The sequence below is a fragment of the Myxocyprinus asiaticus genome, chromosome 10 (genome assembly GCF_019703515.2).
Source record: "Myxocyprinus asiaticus isolate MX2 ecotype Aquarium Trade chromosome 10, UBuf_Myxa_2, whole genome shotgun sequence".
Lineage (NCBI taxonomy): Eukaryota > Metazoa > Chordata > Actinopteri > Cypriniformes > Catostomidae > Myxocyprinus > Myxocyprinus asiaticus.
In genome coordinates, this window is record NC_059353.1 from 21,725,138 (window position 1) to 21,751,718 (window position 26,581).

At 40.9% G+C, this 26,581-nt stretch overlaps 1 protein-coding gene across 8 annotated transcripts in view; it reads left to right on the forward strand.

Moving 5' to 3' along the window:
• The window catches only part of LOC127447091 (diacylglycerol kinase beta-like), a 220,552-nt gene that overhangs the window by 152,365 nt on the left and 41,606 nt on the right, over positions 1-26,581 (forward strand). For all 8 annotated transcript variants that reach the window (XM_051708618.1, XM_051708619.1, XM_051708624.1 and 5 more), the window contains one exon: positions 14,659-14,723. In XM_051708618.1, the coding sequence (XP_051564578.1) occupies positions 14,659-14,723 (65 nt within the window). The remainder of the gene's footprint in view (positions 1-14,658; positions 14,724-26,581) is intronic.

Consider the following 26,581-nt stretch of genomic DNA (forward strand, 5'->3'; position numbering starts at 1 on the left):
TTACATTTGCATCAAAATAGACACCCACATTTCACCTGTCACCTGCTGAATATTTGAGACCACCTATCTAATCTGACTTAATCTGACTTTTTTTAGAACCATGACCAGTTATCACAACCTCTGTTTTATTAGTATTTAAATGAAGAACATTTTGTGCCATCCAGTCTTTTATATCTGCTATACATGCTTTAAGAACATAAAGAGAAAATAATATTGGTCCTAACAGGGAACCTTGCGGAATCCCACAATTACAGCTGAACAAACAAGAGTTTAACAGATTTATTCAATCTTTAAACCTTATCTATGTGATAAGAGTGTTTATTTTAGAATCTGTCAGCCTCTGTGAGCATACGCATGTGCAAGTGTGTGCATTTGTGTGTTTGGATTGGGTATAGTACTGGCACAAGCTGAAGGTCAGGGGAAGTATCAGTGACAGGAAGTGTTTGGCTGCCAGAATCGGACCAGGTTACCACTATAATGAATGAGCGTGCTGAGTGACACCTGGTCAGTCTTAAAGATAGAAGGAAAACAGCACCCACCTCTTCATTTACATGCTCTAGAGATGCATACATACAGTCTTCACATGATTCACTCACACACTTCTGTGGACTTTGACACAAATGCACTGCAGCCTTATGATGAGCCCCATATGCATCTGCTCCCTGCCGTGCTGATAGGAGCACAGATGGGCACTGACACAGAACAGTGATACAATAACCCCGTGTGGACACCAATCACAGTGACCTGCATATCACCTACATTAATATCCTTTACCTTGTCACCCCTTCCATAGATACTGTCCCAGGAGGACAATATCTGTATCGTGAGGACCAAATGAATTCTTGAAATTCTTCCACAGATATACAGAAGTCATGTTACTCTAGATAATACAAACTTTAAGATGATGAACCATAAGCCCACATGATATTGGGACAGGTTATGTCTTAGTGGAAGACATGGTGTCCCTGTACTCCCATAGTGCACCAAAGGATTTTTTTGTGTCTGGGCAGCTAAACTAGGATGAAGGATGTCCCGATAAATCCGAGACAGTCCCGATTTTAGGAGCTGTGTCCCACGACCCGATGTAGGTACAGTGAGTCTTAGATGAAAAGTTTTATGAAACTGACATCGCTGTGATTCATGCTTTTTCTGTCACAAGGAACAAGATAACCATTCATTTCTGAAGTCAGAATCAGCTGTACTTTCTCCGAGCAGCTCCCAGCCTGTGCTAAACTTTCCCCCTCACTGCCCCCTCTCACCTCTGCTGCTGTCTATCTGCCCATATGAAAAGTATCTACCTGCAGACACCAAAAACCAAGAAATGATGGATGATAATAGCACCATACAGAACAGGTCAAGATAATCATATGGCAAAATTAAATGTGTCCTCAACAAATAGCCTACTACATCCTCTCCTCTGACATACTGCAGGCTACAGTCAGTAGAATAACACACATGTACCAAACTTATGTCCATTTTTCATTTTGTTGAAAATAACTCTATAGAATTGCAACCTTACCATGGAGCTGTTACTGGTTTGTTCATCATTTTCCACAAAGCGTACTGCGAAAATGAAAAGTATATGGTGTGTGCTGGGCTTTGCTTGTACTGTAAGCTAATACTGGAGAGCTGTTAAAGGGAAAACAGGAATTCCAACCAGTAACTAATTTTTAATATCAATAGTATATGTGCTGCGAAAACGGAAAGTATATGGTGTGTGCTGGGCTTTGCTTGTACTGTAAGCTAATAATGTATTCAGAAGAATAATATGCAACAAATGTAAGGCTTTGATATATTTAATGTATAAAGAGCATCTTTACATTCATTTTTTTTTTTTATTTATTCATTTTAGGACACATTTCAGTTTTGCATATGTCTGCATTTTATCTGTTTAAATTCGGCACTATATTAAGTGTTTGCCATGTATTGTTCTGTACCGTATCTCCTGCACACACTATTTATGCTAAATTTTTCCAACTTAGGAGAGTGACAATGATAAGCTGACTTTTTGTTTTGTTTTTGTAATAGTGTTTAAGTATTTGACACTTAGAAGTTTGTGCAAAACTACAAACTTTCCCTTATATCGGCTGATAGAATATTTTACAGGTAATTGTATAGACATTGGCGATTTGTCGGGGTACAATGTACTGTACATACATGTACAATATATACTGTATATAAACTCAGCAAGAAAAAACGTCCTCTCACTTTCAACTGCTTTTATTTTCAGCAAACATAACATGTGTAATATTTGTATGAAAATAAAGATTCAACAACTAAGACATAAACTGAACAAGTTTCACGGACATGTGACTAACAGAAATTGAATGATGTGTCCCTGAACAATGGGGGGGGTGGGGGTCAAAAGTAACAGTCAGTATCTGGTGTGGCCACTAGCTGCATTAAGTACTGCAGTGCATCTCCTCCTCATGGACTGCACCAGATTTGCCAGTTCTTGCTGTGAGATGTTACCCCACTCTTCCACCAAGGCACTTGCAAGTTCCCGGACATTTCTGGGGGAAATGGCCCTAGCCCTCACCCTCCGATCCAACAGGTCCCAGACCTGCTCAATGTAATTGAGATCCGGGCTCTTCGCTGGCCATGGCAGAACACTGACATTCCTGTCTTGCAGGAAATCACGCACAGAACGAGCAGTATGACTGGTGGCATTGTCATGCTGGAGGGTCATGTCAGGATGAGCCTGCAGGAAGGGTACCACATGAGGGAGGAGGATGTATTCCCACAGCGTTGAGATTGCCTGCAATGACAACAAGCTCAGTCCGATGATGCTGTGAAACACCGCCCCAGACCATGACAGACCCTCCACCTCCAAATCGATCCTGCACCAGAGTACAGGCCTCAGTGTAACGCTCATTCCTTTGACGATAAACACGAGTCCGGCCATCACCCCTGTGACTCGTCAGTGTAGAGCACTTTTTGCCTTTCTTTTGGTGTTTTTCAGAGTCGGTAGAAGGTCTCTTTAGTGTCCTAAGCTTTTATAACTGTGACCTTAATTGCCTACCGTCTGTAAGCTGTTAGTGTCTTAATGACCGTTCCACAGGTGCATGTTCATTAATTGTTTATGGTTCATTGAACAAGCATGGAAAACTTTGTTTAAACCCTTTACAATAAAGATCTGTAAAGTTATTTGGATTATTACAAAATTATCTTTAAAATACAGTGTCCTGAAAAAGGGACGTTTCTTTTTTTGCTGAGTTTATATGTATATACAGTACATATAGAAGGCTGAAAAACAATACAAGAGGTTTGTAGCATCAAGCAAAAGCAAAAGTTATCAGTTACCATTGCCTTTGTAGAAATGCAAAGGCAACAGTTTTCGCAGTCAGCAATGATTGATTTATTCCACAAGTGAAAATGTCCAATATCCCAGCTAATAAATTCATATTCTTAAAATGTTTTCCAAATGTTACATTCTGGTTGTGCAAACTGTGGAAATGTCTAGTTTTCTTAACAAGTGTAGAATGTTATTTAAAGGTTAGCATATAATTCTTGAATGTGAAAGCTTATTGAAAACTTAATATATCACCTAGTTTTTTAGAAAAATGTAAGGCAATCTAGTTTAAAGAAAGTACGAACATTGTTTCACTAAGAATGTTTTCTCCTCACACTGTGAGAACTTTTATTGAACACTAATAACATCATAAGGATGCTCCATTAATGTTTTTTAAAAATAACATTTGTGTCTAACCTTTACATAACATGTGCCAAAGTTGTAGGAATGTTCCATTAGGTGCGAAAGGGGGTTTACTAAGAGCAAAAAAGTAGTTGGACTTTTTTGACCACTTTACAATCAGTAATGTTAACATTATTAGATGCATATGGTATGATGAACCAACAATAAACACTATATTTAAACAGCATTTATTAATGTTGATTAATATTAATTTATAAAATATACTATTGTTCATTGTTAGTTCATGTTAGTTCATAATGCATTAGCTAATGTTAACATATATAACTTTAGTTAAAAAAAAAATTATTAGTATAATTTAAAGTTACAAGCCTGGCTAGCAACATGTTAAAACTTGCTAGCAATGCCTAGCTGCATGCTAAAACATGCTATTAACACCTAGCCAAATGCTAAAACATGCTAGCAATGCCTAACAACATGTTAGCAACCTCTAGCTACATGATAGCCATTGGTCAGGGCCCAGGAGGCCACCACACCCCTGGTAGAATGGGCTCGTAGCCCCGCGGGGGGGCACGTGCTGAGCGTGATATGCCATCACGATGGCATCAATGACCCAATGGGCGATCCTCTGTTTGGAGACAGCTCTTCCTTTCCGCTGTCCACCAAAACAGACAAAGAGCTGCTCGGAGTTTCTAAAGCTCTGCGTGTGATCCAAATTGATGCATAAAGCATGCACCGGACACAGCAATGCTAAGGCTGGGTCTGCCTCCTCCTGGGGCTGCGCTTGCAGGTTCACCACCTGATCCCTAAATGGGGTCGTGGGAACTTTGGGCACATAGCCCGGTCAGGATCTCAGGATCACGTGAGAGTAGCCCAAGCCGAACTCCAGGCACGTTTCGCTGACAGAGAATGCCTGCAGGTCCCCTACCCTCTTGATGGAAGTGAGCGCTGTCAGGAGGGCAGTCTTCAGAGAGAGTGCCTTTAGCTCAGCTGACTCCAACAGCTCGAAGAGAGCTCCCCGTAGCCCCGAAGGACTACAGAGAGATCCCATGAGGGAATGAGGTGCGGTCTGGGGGGGGGTTCAACCTCCTAGCGCCTCTCAGGAACCTGATGATAAAGTCATGCTTCCCCAAAACTTACCATCCACTGCATCGTGATGTGCCAAAATGGTGGCTACATACACTTTCAAGGTGGAGGGGGACAGCCACCCCTCCAATCTCTCCTGCAGGAAGGAAGGCACCAATCCGACTGCGCATCTCTGGGGGTCTTCGCATCGGGAAGAACACCACTTAGCGAACAAATGCCACTTCAAGGCGTACAGGCGCCTCATAGAGGGAGCCCTAGCCTGAGTGATCATGTCTACCACCGCGGGTGGTAGGCCACTTAGGTCTTCCGCGTCCCGTCCAGGGGCCAGACATGGAGATTCCAGAGGTCTGGACGTGGGTGCCAGATGGTGCCCCGTCCCTGAGAAAGAAGGTCCTTCCTAAGGGGAATTCGCCGGGGGGGGCTGTCGCAAGGAGCATGAGGTCCTAGAACCACGTCTTGGTGGGCCAGTAGGATGCTACCAGGATGACCTGCTCCTCGTCCTCCCTGACCTTGCACAGGGTCTGTGCAAGTAGGCTTACTGGGGGAAACGCATATTTGCGTAGTCCTGGGGGCCAGCTGTGTGCCAGCGCGTCTATACCGAGGGGTGCCTTGGTCAGGGCGTACCAAAGCGAGCAGTGGGAGGACTCCCGGGAAGCAAAGAGGTCTACCTGTGCTTGACCAAATTGACTCCAAATCAGCTGGACCACCTGGAGGTGAAGTCTCCACTCTCCCCTGAGTGTAACCTTACGTGACAGTGCATCCGCTGCGGTGTTGAGGTCGCCCGGGATGTGAGTGGCTCGCAGTGACTTGAGGTGCTGCTGACTCCAGAGGAGGAAACAGCGGGCGAGTTGTGACATGCAATGGGAGTGTAAGCCACCTTGGCGGTTGATGTATGCCATCGTTGCTGTGTTGTCTGTCCGAACCAACACATGCTTGCCCTGGATCAACGGCTGAAGCCTCCACAGGGCGAACAGTACTGCCAACATCTCGAGGCAGTTGATGTGCCAACGTAGCCGCGGGCCAGTCCAGGAGCTGGTGGCTGCATGCCTATTGCATAGGGTGCCCCAGCCTGTCTTGGAGGTGTCCGTCATAACCACGACGCGCCTGGAGACCTGTTCTAGGGGAACCCCTGCCCGTAGAAATGTCAGGTCGGTCCAAGGGCTAAAGAGGCAGCGACAGATCGGCGTGACAACCACGCGATGTGTCCCGTGGTGCCATGCCCACCTTGGGACTCGAGTCTGAAGCCAGTGCTGAAGCGGTCTCATATGCATCAACTCATGTGGTGTGGTCACCGCTGAGGATGACTTATGCATCAGGAGCCTCTGAAAAAGTTTCAGTGGGACCGCTGTCTTCTGTCTGAATGCCTTCAGACAGTTCAGCACTGACAGTGCGCGTTCGTTCGTGAGGCACGCCGTCATCGCGACTGAGTCTAACTCCAAGCCGAGAAAAGAGATGCTCTGAACCGGGGAGAGCTTGCTCTTTTCCCAGTTGGGGGGACAGGCTCTATCTTCTGTAGAAGGGTAGCGATTTCCACGCGCAAGGTCACGGCGTTCTCTCCCTTCACTGAGGTGAACTGAATCACATAGCCGAGTCAGACAGTCCGGATCAGCCATCGTGACGGGTTGGAAAGCGCGAGCCACACCTCCAAGCTCTGGGCGAGGGGGTCCAAGGGGATAATCTCGTCGGATGTACTGGCGGGTGTGGCCTCACGGTGGGGCGGAGCCTGAGGCACCACATCGAGGGGGCTTGAGCCCTGTGGCCATGCTGAGTTGGGGGACATCGAAGCACTTACCTGGCTCCTGATACCCTCCATAGGATCAGTTGGGGAGGGGGTGAGGAAGTATATCGTCCCCGCAGTCCGTCGGAACCATCCCGGTGTTGGCATGCTTGTGCCACAGCTGGGCGCGCAGGGGCGGGGGGGGTGGTGTTGGAGCGCCAAACCTGCCGAAATGGAATGGTGGACGGTGGTCGTGATGACTGGATATGTGACCCAGGGAACATGAAAACCACTCTTTTGTTGAACTTTTGGGTACCACAGCCTCTTGGGCATGCGGAGAAATGAAATGAAAATGAAACAAAAGATTCTCCTCCCGGCCCTCCACCGGGAGATGGAGTGGTCTGTTCACCAGCTCTAGAGCAGCGGGTCTCCTCATCCCTGAGTCGCCCATCTCAGGTGCGCTTCGGAGCCTTTCTCGGGTTCTTGGCGGCCGGCCGTGAGACGGGTGGTGTCTGCTTCCTGCAGTGGGCTCCATGCTGGGGCCGGGCTGTGGGGGCAGGCTGCAGCAGAGCCGGTGCTGTTGCTGCAGGAGGACGCCATTGGCGACAAGCAGACGGGGTGCAGGGTCTTGAGCCACACCGGGGCAGGATATGTTGAATGGCCTCCATCTGCTGCTTCACCGCCGAGAACTGCTGGGCAAAGTCCTCGACGGTGTCGCCGAACAGGCCAACCTGGGAGATGGGGGCGTCAAGGAACCGTGCCTTGTCAGCCTCTCTCATCTCGACCAGGTTTAGCCAAAGGTGGCATTCCTGGACCACCAGGATGGACATTGCCCACCCGAGAGACCATGCCGTGACCTTCGTCGCCCGGAGAGTGAGGTCGTTCGCCGAGCACAGTTCCTGCATCAATGCCAGGTCGGAACTACCCTCGTGCAGTTCTTTCAGTGCCTTGGCTTGGTGTACCTGCAGGAGAGCCATGGCTTGCAGGGCTGAGGCGGCTTGTCTAGTGGCGCCGTAGGCCTTAGCTGTCAGAGATGATGTGAACCTACAGGCCCTGAACGGGAGCTTCGGGCGCCCGCGCCAGGTGGTGGCACTCTGCGGGCACAAGTGCACTTATCCACCTGGGGGATCCCCGAATAGCCCCTGGCCACCCCACCATCGAGGGTAGTGAGGGCGGGGGAGCTGAGAGATCGGGATCGGGTCATGAAAGGTGCCCTCCTCCATCTTGTCAGTTCCTCATGCACCTCCGGGAAGAAAGGAACCGGGGCTGGGCATGGCTGTGAGCGGCGCTCCGAGCCGAGGAACCAATCGTCGAGCCGCGAGGGTTCAGGGGAGAGTGGAGGGTTCCACTCTAACCCGACGCTCGCGGCTGCCCAGGCAAGCATGTCGGCTAGCTCTGCGTCGGCCTGCGACTGGGTGACCGTACCTGAGGGAGGAAGCCCAGCCGAAGCCTCCGCATCGGACTGAATGAGCCTGCTCTTTGATGCTGCGCTCGAGAGCTCATTGTCTTCCTGGGCTCCGAATAAGAGGTCGAACTCACTCTGAGACAAGCCGGTGGTCTCATCCGAGACCCCGACCGGGGCAAGCGAGCACGCTGAGGAATGGGAGGTCCTTGGGGGTATACCCGGCAGAGGTGCTCCCACTGAGGTCCCCAAATTGCCCCCAGTGCTAACCGCCGCGGCCTCATACCCGTAGGTAGAAGGACCGAGGCGGGGAGCCGTTGGGGTGGCTTGCTTTCTCACGAAGGCAAGCCACGACTGCAACGTTGCCATGGTCATGTTCATGCAGTGAGGACAAGACCCATCCACGAACAATGTCTCCACGTGGGCAGCGCCCAGATACGTAAGACAGCGATTGTGGCCAGAAGCCGAGAGATAACGACCGCAACCAGGAATAACACACAAACGGAAAGGCATCTTTAAAAAGACGTTCCGTATGTGCCGCTCTTTTAGAAGAAAATATACTCTTTTAGAATATACTCTTTTTGTTTTAGTTATTTCTGCCGAAGCACCCAGGTGTGTTCTCTGCACTGCACCAGTGCAGAGGGGGAGAAGCCACTGAAATGCGCCGTAGAATCCAGCAGAGGAGGTGAATGAGAATTGCGGAGAATTCAGCTCAATGAATAGAACCGCTCGGCTCCGAAGAGAAAATCTGAATGAGTGGTTGCATATCAGCTCCTTTTATACCTGTATGTCCGGGGGAGTTGCATGCAAATTCCACTCGCCAATTCCCATTGGCCTTTTTTCAAAGATCAGAGGTGTTTGGGGCTCCCAAGAGTGACCCCTAGTGTCACTATATCGACACAACGTCGAGTGAGTGACAGATAGGGAAAACATGCTAGCAATGCCTAGCAACATGTCAGTTGTCCCTATGGACATGCTAGCAACACCTTGCTACATGCTAAAACATGCTAGCAATGCCTAGCTACATGCTACTTTAACTACTTTAAACTTACAGGCCAGGCTTTTCGAGCCAACATCAAAGTCTGTCTACAAACTTTATAAATCTAGCTGTAAAGTGTTACCAACAAATTACCAAAAGTAATTTTCATTGCTTTATTTATATAATTTGTTTGAGTGTGCCTTTAAAGTGTGAAATTGATGTGATCCTAATGCCTCAGACCAAAAAATAAATAAAAATGTCATTTGGAAGAAGTGGTGCATTTTGAGGACAGCTTTCTGGGTTTTATTAGTTGAGTTGTTCTTTATAGTGAAGTGTCACACAGTGCAATGGTATTCACTGCTTTGATCGCCCATCACTCACGTGTTATCTGATGTACAGTGCGTTCTGTTCTCCTATTCCCTCCCTATTTCACACATGCCTTTTGTGAAATACCTGCATCGGCTTTATCAGAATACCCCCCCAAAAATCTTCTTTCATGCTTTTAGTGCATCAGTGACAGCTCTCTCAGGCCATGTCTACACTAATACATTTTAGATACGCCTCTCATCCACACTAGGATGCTGTTTTTTCTCCAACAAAAACTAAGACTTTTGGGAATGCCATCCATTATCGCATACTAAGGAAAATGATGGTGTTAGGAAGCTGAATATAGCGGTTAGTGTGGATGTGGACTCAGTCGTGATCAATGGCCTTGCCACAACAGGCAGACATGAGAAAGGTCGATGTATTAGCACTGCTGCAGTCCTACTGTATTTAAAAATGAATTTTCACTAGCGTCACCAAGTAGAAGTGCAAAAAAACTATGTCTGTTTTTTAACAAGTTTCTTGAATGCTCCTTCCACCTGTCATTGTCTGGAAAAACAGATAGTCCTGCCCCAAACTCATGCCATTGGTTGAGCCAATGTTGTTATGGCAGGCTGGATGGGATGCAACTAACAGAGCAATGTTTTGATAGCACTATAGAGCGAAATTTCTTACACTTTTGAGGAAGTCAACCTACCAGTTGGATACTTACACACTTTTGCATTAAAGATAAACAAAGATGTATAGCAAAGTATGGCAGCGAAGGTTTGCATAAGTACGGGATATGAGTTCAAAACACTTTCATCTTGCTACCTCAACCCCCCACACTTACTGTATTGTCTCCCATGTGACTGCTTCAGCACCTGCAAGCACGGGCAGGAAGCCAGCACAGGTACTAAAGTAGCATCGTCCGCTCACGGCTTGATCGGCATGCCAGCAGCTATCAAACCCTGAGAATCTCACACTCGCACACTTCCTCCCTGTCTGAGTCTGTGATACGGTGAACACTGCAATGTGCCGACATCCATAACTATATTACACAGCCAAAATCACAGACAGGTGTTAAGTATGTGTGTATGCGTTTTCAGGATTGGGCCAAGTAAAGGATGTGGTGGCTTTGAGCTCTTCTGTCTTTACATGCGCATGTGTAAATATAGAAATAATCAGTTATGGTTACAGACCTGATTCATCAATTAGCTGCTCTGTTCTCGCACTGTTGCTTTGATTTTAATCAAGGCTGATTTACTGACAGAGGAATCCGCTCTGGGTTGGAGCTGCAAGAGCAAACAACCTCTGGTGCTTTTAACTTGCTGTTTGATCACTTACTTTCTCTCAGCAGCAATTAGGCCCTCAGAGACAGAACTTCATTTCATTTAAGTTAACAGGATAATCATCGAGATGTAGCTTGTGTTGTCATTTTAGTAAGCAAATTATTCTAACTACCTTTTTTTTTTACTATTGCTCACACTCAGGGTTAGGTATTTTAACAAACCTTGAGTATCAATCTCAACCCCCTATCGTTACAGACATAAATTATACCTCAAATCATGCAACCTGTTGCAGAGACTTATGAAATTACTTTTCTAAACCATCCGACTTATAATTTACTTTACCCGACAGATGATGGGCAAAAAGTCCCATAGTCTAGCATTAGCCTATCTAGACCAGAATATCATAAAGTTGGGCACCCTTGACTTTGTAAGTACACTTACATGCACAGTTATAATCAAGCTACAGCTGGTTTTTGTGTAGTCGAGTTACAGTCATCTGCCTGTCCAAGTATACACTCACTTAGTACTTTATTAGGAACACTATGGTCCTAATAATATGCCAGATGTTGTATTTTGCTGTTGTAGTCCATCTGCCTCAAGGTTCGATGTGTTGTACATTCTGAGATGCTTTTCTGCTCACTACAATTGTACAGAGTGGTTATCTGAGTTACCATAGCCTTTTATGTCAGCTCGAACCAGTCTGTCCATTCTCCGTTGACCTCTCTCATCAACAAGGCGTTTCCATCCGCAGAACTGCCGCTCACTGGATGTTTTTTGTTTTTGGCACCATTCTGAGTAAACTCTAGACTGTTGTGCGTGAAAATCCCAGGAGATCAGCAGTTACAGAATTATGCTAACCAGCCCGTCTGGCACCAAAGATCATGCCACGGTCATGGCACGGTCAAAATCATTCCACCATTCTGATGAATGATGTGAACATTAACTGATGCTCCTGAACCATATCTGGATGATTTTATGCACTGCACTGCTGCCACATGATTTGCTGATTAATCGCATGAATAAGGAGGTGTACAGGTGTTCCTAATAAAGTACTCAGTGAGTGTACATGACACGTTGCGTAATCGAATATTTGAAGCAAGGACGCCAGCCAAGGAAGTTTTAAGATACATGCTTCACGTCAACGCTTTGTTTTTTCAGAGCACATGCACAACACCGAGATCCGATTGTGGTCCGATTAACGTGTATACATGCTGGATGAAGCCGAGCTACAATCGCATCTAGGTCTGTTTGTCTGACTTCACAAAAACTGGATTGGTATCCAGACTAAATTGGACTAAAGCGTTTACAAGACGAATTATGGTTTTAGTCTGACTAAAATTTTACTTTTAACCCTATAAATCCATTTGTATAAAATTTGATACACAACATTTGACGGCTCTTCTTTCACTCTCTGTTCAAGCTGATGAGCCAAACAACCTATGGTATGTAAGTTTCACATGTTTATGGCACCATATAGTGGTTATTAGTGAAAAGAAGTGGTTTCAATGTTTATATCAATCTATTTAAAATGGCAGCGGACTTGTGCGAAAAGTGACTCTTATGTTGGGATAAATGACAGCTTATTTTAATAAAGTAAAAGTGACAGTAATGATTATATTGTTACTGATATTTTAAAATGAGTATTTGCTGAATATAAGCAACTTGTATTTGGTTAAAATTTTGAATATTATTATATTGAAAACACCCCATAGAAATCCATGTATCAAATATGATACACTAGGCTTTTAAGGTATCTCTCAATCACCATTGCATTCCATGCATGCCCACGACAACAAATATTACAGTGCTTTGAAAATTCTGACATACATTTTATAAGATATATTTGAAGTTTGAACTAATATTTCTGTTTATTTTCATAAATACAGCCTGCTCTGTCTTTATAAATATCTCATTATTTTACATTACAAGCTATTATGATGTCATCTTACCATACGTTCCTGTGACCAAGTGAATTATTATTATTTTTTTCAATTGACCTTTTTTAAATGTCAATATAGTGTTTGGTACATAAAATACATATGATAAAAATTGTTTATTTAAAAAAATAATATTTTATTCATATTGTATTTGATGTGCTGAGTTGAACTATGATACATTTTAATCCATATTTATAGACCAAGTAGAGGACATTGTCATGACCAAACTCTCAAACATTTGGTATCTCTAAAAAGCCCAAGGAGTCCTCTGATAATATTATAAGATTTACCACTGTAGCATGTATGGGCTAAAATAAACTTAAATAACAAATGTCCTACACAAAAATTAATTGTTGGGCCTTTAAAGGATAATGACCTTTAAAGACTAATGTATCAAATATGAGACATAAAAATTCTTTTTAAAAAAGCTAATTTTGTTTTTTACGATTTCTTTTTAAAGTTTGTATAATGGTAATAAAAACAGTTTAATGTCAAAGAATTTTCAGACAATTCTTTCATATGTCAGGCTTTCCAGGGTTAAAGTGCATGTAAACGTACTGAATGGTTTTCTTTTTTTTTCTTTTTTTTTTTTTTTTTTGGTCCATTCTGCTGAAGGCACTGCTTAATTGCCCTTCCTGAGAAATGCTAAAGACATTCTACTAAACAGTATTTAATTTACCAGTGTCAAAAATGTGTTTTCTTGGAATATATATATATATATATATATGTGTGTGTGTGTGTGTGTGTGTGTGTGTGTGTGTGTGTGTGTGTGTGATTATTATTTTAACAGATAGTGTGTGGTGACAGTGCATCATAAAGAAAAAGTAAATAAATTAAATTAGCCATTAGATTATAAATGAATAAAAGAATTTAATGAAAAGGTCTTCCAGAATCTACATCTTGTACATTATCATTTATATTTGCATGATAATGTAAATCATTTTATAAATGAGTAAGTTAATTTAATTATAAAACTACTGTTGTGCCAGCAACTCGTGCAGATGATTAGAATTGTGCTGTGCTTTTTTCCCATTTTTAAGTAGCATTATTGTACAAGGCACTTTAATATTCATCAGTCATTGCTTTCAGCTGACAAAATGTTAGTTTCCAGGAATATGTGTCTACACTGGAGTTGTTGCAGAAAATCCCTGGAATTATTAAATCCTGAATGAGTGTGATTAAGTGGACACTGCTGGTGACAGCTTTGTTGTCACTTCTCTCAGGCAGACTGTTCATTTTTCTTTTCCTCTGTGTCCTCTTCATTCATCCCACCCTCCCCTCCTTCTCTGACGTTCCTGGAAAGCCTATTTCCTGCTTGCTGATATCATCACTTATTCATCCAGCTTCACTAGTTGTTTTATTTTATTTTATTTTTTTCATCAGACACATTAATTCTGTGGCTCCATTTCCAGAGTTGTGTACTTTGCCCAGCAGGCCTATCTGCTCTGTCATCTTCCCCTTAGGCCACAGCAACAGAGCTGGCATCCCTTTCTCACAGACCCCTACCCCATGGCACACAAACTCATGTTGTAAAACAGGGGCCTGTTGAATTGCCATTTGCATCCCATTTTTTATTCCTATTTCCAAGTAAAACATGATATTCAACAGAAAAAAAAAATACAGGGCAGGACTTGATTTTATCCATCGGGAATTAATTTGATTGTGAAAAGTGGGCATTACATACGAGAACGGAGCCAGACCCTGATTGGGAGTTTTCTAAAACACTCCCTAAACAGCTATTTGGTTATTTAGCTTGGCATTAGTGACATCAGCGGAAAAATAAAGCCATTTCAGAGGAAGAGCAAGTTATTACTTTTTTATTAAATAATACGAATAATAACAATATTTTTCTATTGAATAACATGCATAGATGAAGCATTCACACTAAATCCGGGAATATGGATTGGAAATTTGATTTCAGGTTCATTTCAATACCTATGTACATCTCATTTGCTAGGCACCAGAGAGAAAATCACCCCAGCACTGATTTTAAATTAGATCCCCCTCTATAAACCAACTCAATGAGCCTCTGTAAGGTGGATTTTGGAGCTGTTTCTACTTGAAACATTGATCACTGTTAACTGGAATGGCTGTGCAACAGTGTCTGGGTCATGTCTGAACAGCTTTATGGCTTTGCTGTTTGGTCCAAGGGTACAGTTTTCTTTCAGCCCTGAACACTTGATTTAGGATGGGCTCTCCGACCCAGCAGCCATCCAATCAACACTATCTGTAGCACATTAGCCAGATGAGCAGTTAACCCATGTTTCCTCTTTTCTATGTCTCCTTTTAGGACGCATCCATAGCACATCGCTTCCACTTGATGAGGGAGAAACATCCTGAGAAGTTCAACAGCAGGTAAGAGAACATGCATGTTCCTGAATGAGCGAATTGAAAGAAAGCGATCGGATATGATAAAAAATAATAAAGAACGAAGTGAGAAGAAAGGGGACAAAAATATGGTGAAGAAAAAGTTTGATGGTTGAATGTAGTATAACCCTCGTGCAACCCCGTGTACACATGCTTGGATGTTAAATTTGAACTTTGCTGTACGTAACAAAATGTAATTTCATTTAAACTGACTGATCACAGTTCAGGAGACTTTGGGCTGTCAGTAAAGTGTTAAACTTTCGATGTACGGCATCATGTGGCAAAACAACATGGTGCTGATCACAGCAGAGTTTATCTTAGGGAGAAACGCCAACAAAACTACATCTGGTAAGAAACCTAGTTAAGTTTTTACATTGAAACCTGTTTGAGTCAAAAGATTCTCTGGTTTCATCCGATACGCCATTTTTAAAATTTGAGCGATTTATCGTGTAACGCCATGCTGCTAAACACAATGTACACTAATGTGTACAATAGCACAAGATGTTCATTAGAAATCCTGTATTTACTGTGCAATTTCACATTGAGAAAAAAGTGTTGATTTCAGAGGCTTTATATGGAGTAAGGATGAAAATACAGTGCATTTTGATCGCACACTGGAGGTTAAGTCGTTCACAAAATAGGGAGCAAGGGAGCATCCCATAGCTTTCTTATGGACCCAAGAGCATTCAATCCAAACTTCCTATCAAAAGTTCAGTTTCAGGCTGCAGATGATGTTTGGACCACTCAACATGGTTGGCAGACATGGGACAATGTTAATCACAATTGTTTTTTAAAATAAAAATTTAACACAGTTGGCAGTGATTGGACAATGCTTGTCATTACTTGTATCAGAATTAATTATACTAATATCTTATTGGTAAAATAATTCAGCACTTGCTATCAGTTGTTTGTTTGGCAGTGCAACTTGAGAACATTGTGATTTATATAGATTGTTTCAAAGCAACTTTACAGAAAAACAGCTGTGATGTCTGTAACATCTCAAAAACATGAATAACCAACACTCCTGGAAACATAATAAATGATTCTATGTAAAAAAAAAAAAATCAGACTTTCTATATCTTGATATTATTTAAAATTTCACAACTTAGTCCTGCTGTCCACATATGTGGACATCAATATATAGGATAACTATTTTCTCTAGAAATTTATTTTTTTATTTATTTTTTGCTTGTTTATTAGGTGCTTCTAAACTCAGCAAAAAAAGAAATGTCCTCTCACTTTCAACTGCTTTTATTTTCAGCAAACTTAACATGTGTAAATATTTGTATGAACATAAAAAGATTCAACAACTAAGACATAAACTGAACAAGTTTCACAGACATGTGACTAACAGAAATTGAATAATGTGTCCCTGAACAAAGGGGGGGTCAAAATCAAAAGTAACAGTCAGTATCTGGTGTGGCCACCAGCTGCATTAAGTACTGCAGTGCATCTCCTCCTCATGGACTGCACCAGATTTGCCAGTTCTTGCCATGAGATGTTACCTCACTCTTCCACCAAGGCACTTGCAAGTTCCCAGACATTTCTGGGGCGAATGGCCGTAGCCCTTACCCTCCGATCCAACAGGTCCCAGACGTGCTCAATGGGATTGAGATCCGGGCTCTTCGCTGGCCATGGCAGAACACTGACATTCCTGTCTTGCAGGAAATCATGCACAGAACGAGCAGTATGACTGGTGGCATTGTCATGCTGGAGGGTCATGTCAGGATGAGCCTGCAGGAAGTGTACCACATGAGGGAGGAGGATGTCTTCCCTGTAACACACAGCGTTGAGATTGCCTGCAATGACAACAAGCTCAGTCTGATGATACTGTGACACACCGCCCCAGACCATGACGGACCCTCCAAATCGATCCTGCTCCAGAGTACAGGCCTCGGTGTAACACTCATTCCTTCGATGATAAACGCAAGTCCGCCATCGCCCCTGGTGAGACAAAACCGCAACTCGTCAGTGAAGAGCACTTTTTGCCAGTCCTGTCTGGTCCAGCGTAGGTGGGTTTGTGCCCATAGGCGACGTTCACGAAGATGAGCAGGGACCCCGGGGCGTCTTTCTTTTGGTGTTTTTCTGAGTCAGTAGAAAGGTCTCTTTAGTGTCCTAAGTTTTTATAACTGTGACCTTAATTGCCTACCGTCTGTAAGCTGTTAGTGTCTTAATGACCGTTCCTCATGTGCGTGTTCATTAATTGTTTATGGTTCATTGCACAAGCATGGAAAACATTGTTTAAACCCTTTACAATAAAGATCTGTAAAGTTATTTGGATTTTTACAAAATTACCTTTAAAATACAGTGTCCTGAAAAAGGGACGTTTCTTTTTTTTGATGAGTTTAGTTACAAATCAAAAAGGGAAATGGAAAATACACTCAGCAGTCATGCTCAGTCTCAGAAGTATACTCTTTTATAATAAGCCTGTTCATCTACTGTAAAGTTGAGATTCCACCTACCTGCATCAGAAATAGATTGCCACACTTTCTATATTGTAAAATCTCTAACGTTACTAGTCTAAACACACTCTGTACACTTAGTATGAATATGAACACAAAGCCTTTCTCTTTATATCAATTTGGTGTCCTGAGATTGAAGTAATTTCAAATGGAAGTTTTACCATTTAACCTTCAAAATTAGCCTTTTCTTTTTCAGCACAGGAAAACCTGGTGAATCACCATTCTGTCTTATTTGTCCCTCAAAGCTGCCATGTCAAGTCTAATACAATGGCTGCTGGCTGGCTGGCTGTTTCAATTTATTTTGCTAACTGGAGTAGGGTTGGTTTGAATGGAGTTTCTTTATTAAATGTTGTGCAACACATCTCTGTCACATCTCAGGGTGCTCAGCTACTGAAGTGGCAGAAAATAAAATGGTCATGTATCCTTAAGAGAAGGCCACTAGAATGGTAGAGTAGAAAATAAACTGTTCATTTGAACTCTCTCCTATTATCTCTACTCAATAAGGCCATAAATGAGATGGAGAGACTATAGAAATGTTTGACCCGAGCAGGTAGAATGATTAGAATGACGTTAGCGGGCTTCAGCATGAGAAAGGGCACTAGTGAAATCATCATAGCTCGGAGTTTAGAATAAGCCTCCATCAGTCTTTCAGCAATGAAAGGATAATGGCCAAAAATGACCTTAAAACAGCACTTTGGGTCAGCTATAACAGCTCCATAAAATATGAGGTTTTATCTTAAAAATAAATCACTCAAAGCCCCTGGTGCACTTTACAGTAGCCATTCACAGCTCCCTTTGATGCGGATCTCTTTTAAGTCAGTTGTACTGTTCTCTGTTCCATCGGTCTCTATTGAGAAATGCAGTAAAAAGCCTATGTAGCCTTTGGCCACAAAGCAAAGACTTTTTTTGGTAAAGTCTGAAGTGTCATTGGTCCAGCTTGGTATACTTCAGTCCATAGTTTTGAAAATGTAACTTTTTTTTTTTTTTTTTTTACTTTGTTTTGTATTTTGGTTTTCAATATCCATTTAGTTTTAGTTTTATTGGTGCATGAATAGTTTTTTTTTTTTTTTTTTCTAAGTGGTGATATGTAGTTGTTACCTCAGTGGTCTATTTCTACTTGATCTAACCCCCCCCCAAAAAAGATGCCTTGAATCGTTTTACCTTTCATCCCAGTAGGTACTGGCCTGAACAATGATTAGAAATGTGAAAACTTAAATAATGTTCTCTGTCATTCTATTTACCTTTCATTCGAATTGTAGTGTACATTTATAGTTTCAATTTAGTTTTCTTTCTCTCTCTCTCTCTCTCTCTCTCTCTCTCTCTTTGTGGAAATTTCTCTCTATTTTAGTTAATACAAATATTTTCACTGCTACTTTCTGTCTTAGTTCATTTATACAAATAGTTTTAATTAACAGGAATAACTGGATGACTCCTGACATTCACATTTTTATGTTTAGTTTACATTTTATGTTCATGCCATTAATTTTCTCACCAAAGCAACTCAGTGCATATACATTGTTGTGAAGATTAGCTAAATAGGTCTGTTTTAGGTATTTTTTAGTGCTGTCTCTGCTAACAAGATCCTTAAAACCCAGAACAGGTCATTGAGGTCTTTCGCATGCTCCATGCCACAGGAAGCGTGTGAATGTTTTAAGAGGAAGTGGCAAGTAGGTCATATTCATGATGTGACAGAGAATAAGTCCTGTAAACAGAGCTCTGTTGTAAAATGCTGGATGTTGGGGTTACATAAAGATGGATGACACCCACTCTCACACTGTTTACCGTATTAGAGTGAAATTGTCACGGCAGCACAGCTTTTACATGGCTTTTAAAAATAAGCCTCTAATGACTCATACACGATCTGAATTATGGAACCTGCCTGCCTGAATTAACTAATGTTTCAGTCATTCATAATTCATGCACCTAGATTTCATACCGCAGTAAAAGTGTGGCAGTGTGATTCAAAACACTGTATACAACAAACAACCCTGACTGTGTTTTCTCCGCAATTCTATGTTTTTAAACTCCTTCACTGCAAGTTCAAAGGGATAGTTCACTCAAAAAAGAAAAAACTCTGTCACCATGTTCTAAGCCTTGTGTTCCAAACCCATATGACTTTATTTCTTCTGTAGAACACAAAGGACAACCTCAGTCACCATTTATTTTCATTGAATGGAAAAAAGATGCTATAGGAAGTGAATGGTAACTGTGACTAAAATACTAATTAAAATCTCCTTTTGAATTCCAAGAAAGAAAGAAAGTCATATGGATTTGAAACAATATGGGGGTAAGTAAATGATGACTGGTTGCACTATAACTTTAAGTCAAATGCGGCTCATTTGCAATTTGTCTTGAAATGACTGACGTACAGAGAGCCAACAAAAGAATAATATAATCATGTTCTCAACCCATTTAAAGCATTCAATGTTTAATCACAGAGTGAGTCATCCAACAACACGACTTAAAACACTGCTAATGCAGACGTTTTTTATCCACTCGGCTTTGTTCTGCAGATTTAGGATAGCTACAGTAGGCAGTGCATCTGCCAATCTTCTGGCTTCTAATGAGGGCCATGCTCAGTGTTTTAGGATTTGACAACGCACTCTCCGAGGCAGCATGCCACCAGATGGTACTTAAATGACGGTTGCCATGGAGTTTCATGATTTATCCTCAATGTGTTTTCAAATGAACCTAGTGTTTTTCTGACATGTTTCTCTCACCCTAATTTTGCTCCTTTGGAAATAGTGGATTTTGTGCCTTTCACATGCTGATTTTTGTATATTTTATTAAAGATTATTGTCTGAAAATATCCACAATGTTGCTACATCTCATGACGCTTTGTGCAGAATGGGCGTATCTTCCAGCAAACAATAAACAATCGGCAATTACAGATTATCTAGCTTTATGCAAACAATAAAGTGCACTTGCAAAACTTAGGTGCTTATAGAATATAGTGTAAAATGAAGTTACATTCTGTCCCTCGACCACTCATGCATAGAAGGACACCAGAAATCTCACCCATATTTTAAAAAGCAGCATGCTCGTTCAGAATATTGCAAATACTGAAGCCTACTAGTTAAAGGGACAGTTCACCTAAAAATGAAAATTCTGTCATCATTTACTCACTCTCATGTTATTCCAAACTCATATTTCTTTATTTCTTATGTAGAACACAAAAGGAGATGTTAGGCAGAAGGAGTTTTCCATCAAGAATCAAGTCATATGGGTTTGGAACAACATGAGGCTGAGTAAATGATGACAGAATTTTCATTTTGTAGGTCAGTTATCCCTTTAATACTGTGACTGTGATTTTTGGTTTAATTTAGTTGCTAAAGCATCCTAAACAGCAGAATGACACACTTGGTTAAAAAATAAAAAATAAAATGTTGCAAATTGCAATCTGTCAAACATTTATTAGTAAACCATTATATGTGTGTGTGTGTGTGTGTGGCGGGTTTGGGTGGTTTACGAGGAAATTGTTTTAGGTTACAAACTGATAATTACAAGGGTATTATGCTATAAATGTGGTTTATGAGGACATTTCTTGTGTCCCCAGAATTCAAATCGCTTAAAAAACATACTAAATTATGTTTTGCTTTGTTTTGTTTTTTGTTTTGTTTTTTTTATGTAAAAATGCAGAACGTTTTTTGTGAGGGTTAGATTTAGGGATAGGGTTAGTGGATAGAATCTATAGTTTGTACAGTATAAAAATCATTATGTCTATGGAGAGCCTCATAAGGATAGCCGCACCAACGTGTGTGTGTGTGTGCCCATACACATTCCCACAGTGTGTGTGATACACAGGAGGAGGGGTTATACGTGTGACTTCTTTCACCTCAGTCAGTGCTCAGTGATGGCAGAGCATCAGTCTTCAGGGAACTCGCAGCCCAGGTGCTAATGACTGCAAACACACAACAGACCCAAGTCTGTGTGCCCGCTCCCCCCAAAAGGGCAGCCAAAGGAAGTTTTGATTAAGAGGTGTCAAATTGCCCTATAGAAAAGAAAAAAACTCAAAGATGCTTTTGTCTTTTCGATTAAAATAACAATGTCAGCTCTGTGGACAATCAGTTTCTCAGACAAACAATGGCATGAAGATGACAGGCAAGGTTGGGACACTCAGACTGGAAGGTGGGGAGACTTGGGGTTCTTGTTTCTCCTCACTTTATGGTTGATTACATTCCCACACTTTACTTTTATTTATTTTTATTTCCTAATGCTTTATTTGGCATTAGCCACCTCTGCCACCAGAAAAGAAAAGACTTCATTACTAAAATGAAAGCTTTTTACATTGTTTGAAGAAGATATTGATTTATTATAGTAGAAACAATAACTATAGGAACTTACATTTAGTCAGAAACTGGTTAGGATGGTAAATTTTGCAGAAGGCATTTTATACAAAAAAACGTAATGAATGTACGAATCCTTCAAAATTATAGTATGACAAGCATTTGCATGCAGTAGTCATTGAGTAGTGGGGGTGCTTGAAAGTGCACGTCTTTTTTTCTGCCCCAAAGAGCCGTTGATTATCAGCATGTAACTCAGTGGCCAACAAGTCAGTTTGGCTACTGTAAAATGTTGGGCTCTGTTGGGTATTTAAGGTCAGGAAGACCACCCTTTTTATTTTGAACCATGTCACTTTCAACATATAAATCAAATATGGCGTCAAACATGCCATTAACAGCTATGCTCTGAAGGACTTTGGTCTCATATCGCTCCCCATCTATCCTGCGGTACAGTAGTGTTTTCACAAGTGTTTTGTCTGTTTGTTTGTATTTACTTTTACAATTATGTTCTTTGCTGACACTTTACAAGCACATACAAGATAGTACATCGATTGTGTGTGACAATTACTTTAGCAGCTGGCTAAGGATTTTTCTTCAGAATGGATATTATGTAATCTTCTGTTGGTGTTTGAAAATATCAGGTTTTTTCATCTTTGCATTTATAGGGATAGTTTACCCACAAATGAAAACTCTGTCATCATTGACACAATGTGAGCATCAGTCACCATTCACTTTCATTGTATGGAGAAAAAATAAAAGATGCAATGAAAGTGAATGGTGACTGCGGTTAACATTCTGCCTAACATCTCCTTTTGTGTTCCACGGAAGAAAGAAAGTCATACAGTTTTGGAAAGATATGATGGTGAGTGAATGATGACAGAATTTATTATGTTCAGGTGAACTATTCCTTTATTCTCAGTGGTTTAAAGATTGACATTGATCCTGCTATGAGTTATACAGTAAACAGACACAATTAACATTTTATTGAATGAATAAAGAAAATGATTGTCTTCAGAATTATTTTCTGAATATATTCCCTCCAGCCTCCAATCACATTCTACACTTGGTCACGTTCGTTGATTAAAGTAATACGAGTCATGAGATTAAACACTGTTATACACCTCTTCTGATCACATGACTGACAGAGGAAAAGGCCAAATATGGTCCTGACCCAAACCTCCGTCTGTCTGCTCAGCATGTGAGTATGTGTTTCATAACTTGTAAGAAGGTGTCTAGGTTATGTCTATGTGAGAGAGGGTGTTTGTGTACTCTTTGTGTATGTGTTGGGTTATTCATTTTGTATATTAGTGCAAGAACCGTATGTGTGCGTGGGTGTGCGCAGATCCCTCCGTGTGCACATATGTGTGTGTGCCGGTGCTCAGTAGAAGCCCAGCGTGGCTATGTTCTGGAACCTGTTGTTCCCTGCTGCTCAACGACCGTGGTGGGGAGGGATAAATATATGCTTCCCTTCCTCACTGTCTCTGGCCGTACACAGAATGTACTCCCTGCCCTGACCCCCCTTCCCACACACCCACAGGAGCAGGTCATAGGCAGACAGCAAGGAGGGACATACTCTACCTGCAATTAAACCATAGTCATAATTACTCTACTATGTTACATACTGACCTTTACCTCTTCTTCTTTTTCTAAAAATAATAAAAAACTATAATAATAATAATAATAATAATAATAATAATAATAATGTTAATTATTATTTTAATATGAACTTTTCTTAGGGAATTTAGATATATAGATCTGCATTAAACATGGAATGCTGAATTTGAGGTGTATCACTGAGAAGAGCAAAATGTGTTAAAATAATGGGATATTAAGTTGACCTCATCAACCAATAAAGTTAATAATTATTAATAATTACAATAATAATATTTTAACATAATTATAAATAATAGTTAAATAATAATATAATTATTATTAATAATAATATTATTGTTGTTGTTGTTATTGTTGTTAGCAATATGCCTTTCATTTATATAATATTTATGCATTTAATATGATGTTTTCCAGAAGTGATTTAAACAGATCAAGATATACACATAAAATAATACAAAAAGTGCTATAATGTACAGTATATTTCAATTTATTTGTATAGCACTTTTTATAATAGATGTTGTTGCAAAGCAGCTATGCAAGGAATAGTGGCAGAAACCTCTTAGATATCAAGGCATATGAGGTATGTGCCTTAGGAGAAACCAAGACTCAGGAAGCCCTCCTTCTCTGGCTGGCAAAAATGTGAACAAATTTCTACAAAACATGAAAACATACATAAATACAAAAATGTTAATTTGATCAAATGTAATCCACCCAAGAAGTACAGTATTAATGATAATATTGACTAATGTTTTGTTTAATTAAATACATGTACAATAGGATAGCCTATTTTTAAGTTTTATGCATTTTAATTTAATAACAAAATTCCTTCAAATTGAATTGTGTAATTGTTTACTAAATTACATAAAACTTAAAATATGTATTTTTCTTTTTTACATTTCATTTTGTTAAAGATTACTCAATTCAATTTGGTTGCATTTTGTTATGAAATTGAAATGTGTAAATCTTACAATTATTATTTATTTTGGATTTTTCCCCTTTTTCACCCAATTTGGAATGCCCAATTCCCAGTGCGCTTTTAAGTCCTCGTGGTCGCGTAGTGATTCACCTCAATCCGGGTGGCGGAGGACGAATCCCAGCTGCCTCCGCCTCTGAGACCATCAACCCGCGCATCTTATCACTGGCTTGTTGAGCGCATTGCCATGGAGACATAGCGAGTGTGGAGCCTTCACGCCATCCACCACGGCATCCGCGCTCAACTCACCACGTGCCCCACCGAGAATGAACCACATTATAGCGACCACTAGGAGGTTACCCCATGTGGCTCTACCCTCCTTAGCGGGCCAATTTGGTTGCTTAGGAGACCTGGCTGGAGTCACTCAGCACGCCCTGGGTTTCGAACTAGTGAACTAGCGAACTCCAGGGGTGATAGCCAGCATATTTTACCACTGAGCTACCCAGGCCCCCTATTATTTTTATTATTATTATTATTATTATTATTATTATTATTTGTATAATGATTGTAATGACTTCTCATAAAACAGGAATCCATGCAAAAAGCAGGTGAACACAAAGAAGGTGAACACAAAGAAGAAAGTGATTATGAAAGAATGAAAGACACAAAGCTCAAAACAATTACACAAAGCTCAGTTTTGAACTCGGTGTGTTTTGATGGAAAGCAGTCACATTGATCTGACATAATGCTTAGGCTGGGCAGATTACAGTATGGATGTTCACACTGCAGTCTTTCTTCTCTTGTTCTCATCACAAGAGGTTCATCACATCTTATCTTTAACCCCTAATGTCCCCCACAGTACCCCCATTTTTAAATCAAAGGCATTTTAGCTGTCAATCAAAGGCAGTATCAGAGTTACAATCAAGGGCTGAACTGTGTTCTGACTGATTGCCATAGTGATAGAGGGGTAGAGAGCGCACAGGTCAAAAAGTCATCAGACTCTGAAGGGATTATGGGAGATGGTGATCTGGGCTGATGACCAGCAGGGGTGTTTGGGAGTGTGTGTTTGTGATTGTGTTTGAATAATGTTTTGGTTGAACTTAGAGGTTCGCTGACCCTTGACATCCGCATCCTTATGCGTCAGTGCATTTTAGCAACAGATATTAAATTATCCTCTCTTTTTTATTTTAACTATGGTGTGACTTGTGTACTCTTTCTTACTGATGTAAATTAAATATGCTCAGTTCATGTTACTATGTTGTTGTCAAAGCCCAAAATGAACTTTTTACCTAATCAATGGCACATGAATTGAGAACATTTATCAACCATAAATATTTCTTACCAGCCATGAAACTGTATTTTGAATTACTTTTATAAAAAATAGAAATGTTTGTCCATATGACAGTAGGATTATTTTGTTGTTTTTCCTTGCATATAGGTAACAAACAGCACATGTCTTTTGCAACAGCATATACAAGCTAGTATGAAGAAATATTGTGATTTTTTTTTTCCTGATATATTTGTTGTGACAGTTGTTTCTTTTGTAGACAATTGATATGTATTTGATTCGAATTGCTTGCATTGATTACATCATTGAGGGTCAGATTCTCATTCTTACATTCTGACTTAAACCATATGTTATGTTGCAGTTCCTTATATAGTTACCAGCAAGTAACTCTGTTTTATTAACTTTAATTTTTACTCATATTCTGACTTGGCAAGTGTTAATTGTGGACCCTGGATGTAGTCATTAAACTATCACATGTAGTTTTCCTTTCCACGTAGTTTGAACGTTAACTTTTGGCATAAAACCCAGCCAGAACAAAAAACACCTAAGATGCTCATACTAGGAAGCCATTGGTCCTTACAGCTTTCTCCTTGTATTCTGCAAATCTCAGAAGATGATTTTACACTACTAAAGTAAAAAAATCAAGTCAGGAATCTTGTTGGTGGAATTTTGGAGTCAGACCTTAGTTTCAGTTGTAATATCAAAGCAAAATCAGCCTTCCATCACCTCAGAAGTATAGCAAGAATTAGATGTTTTGTATCCAGTCAAGACTTAGAGAAACTCGTTCATGCGTTCATCACCAGTAGGGTCGACTACTGCAATGGACTCCTCACAGACCTTCCCAAAAAGACCATTAGACACCAACAGCTCATTCAGAATGCTGCTGCCAGGATTTTGATCCGAACCAAAAAATCTGAGCTTATTAATTTACAATAGCGTCCAGTTACATTTAGAATTGATTTTAAAGTACACTTACTAGTTTAGAAATCACTCAATGGCCTAGGACCTAAATACTGTACATTGCAGACATTATTGAATATAAACCTAACAGACCTCTCAGATCATTAGGATCAAGTCAGTTAGAAATACCAAGGGTTCACTTCACTGTTTAGCTATTATGCCACCCGCAGTTGTAACTAGCTTCCAGAAGATGTTAGATGTGCTCCAACTGTAGCCACATTCAAATCCAGACTGAAAACACATCTGTTTATCTATGCATTTGCTGACTGAGCAGTGCTGCAGTTACTGATTGCATTATATAATTTTATTTCTGTATTCTTTTCCTTTTC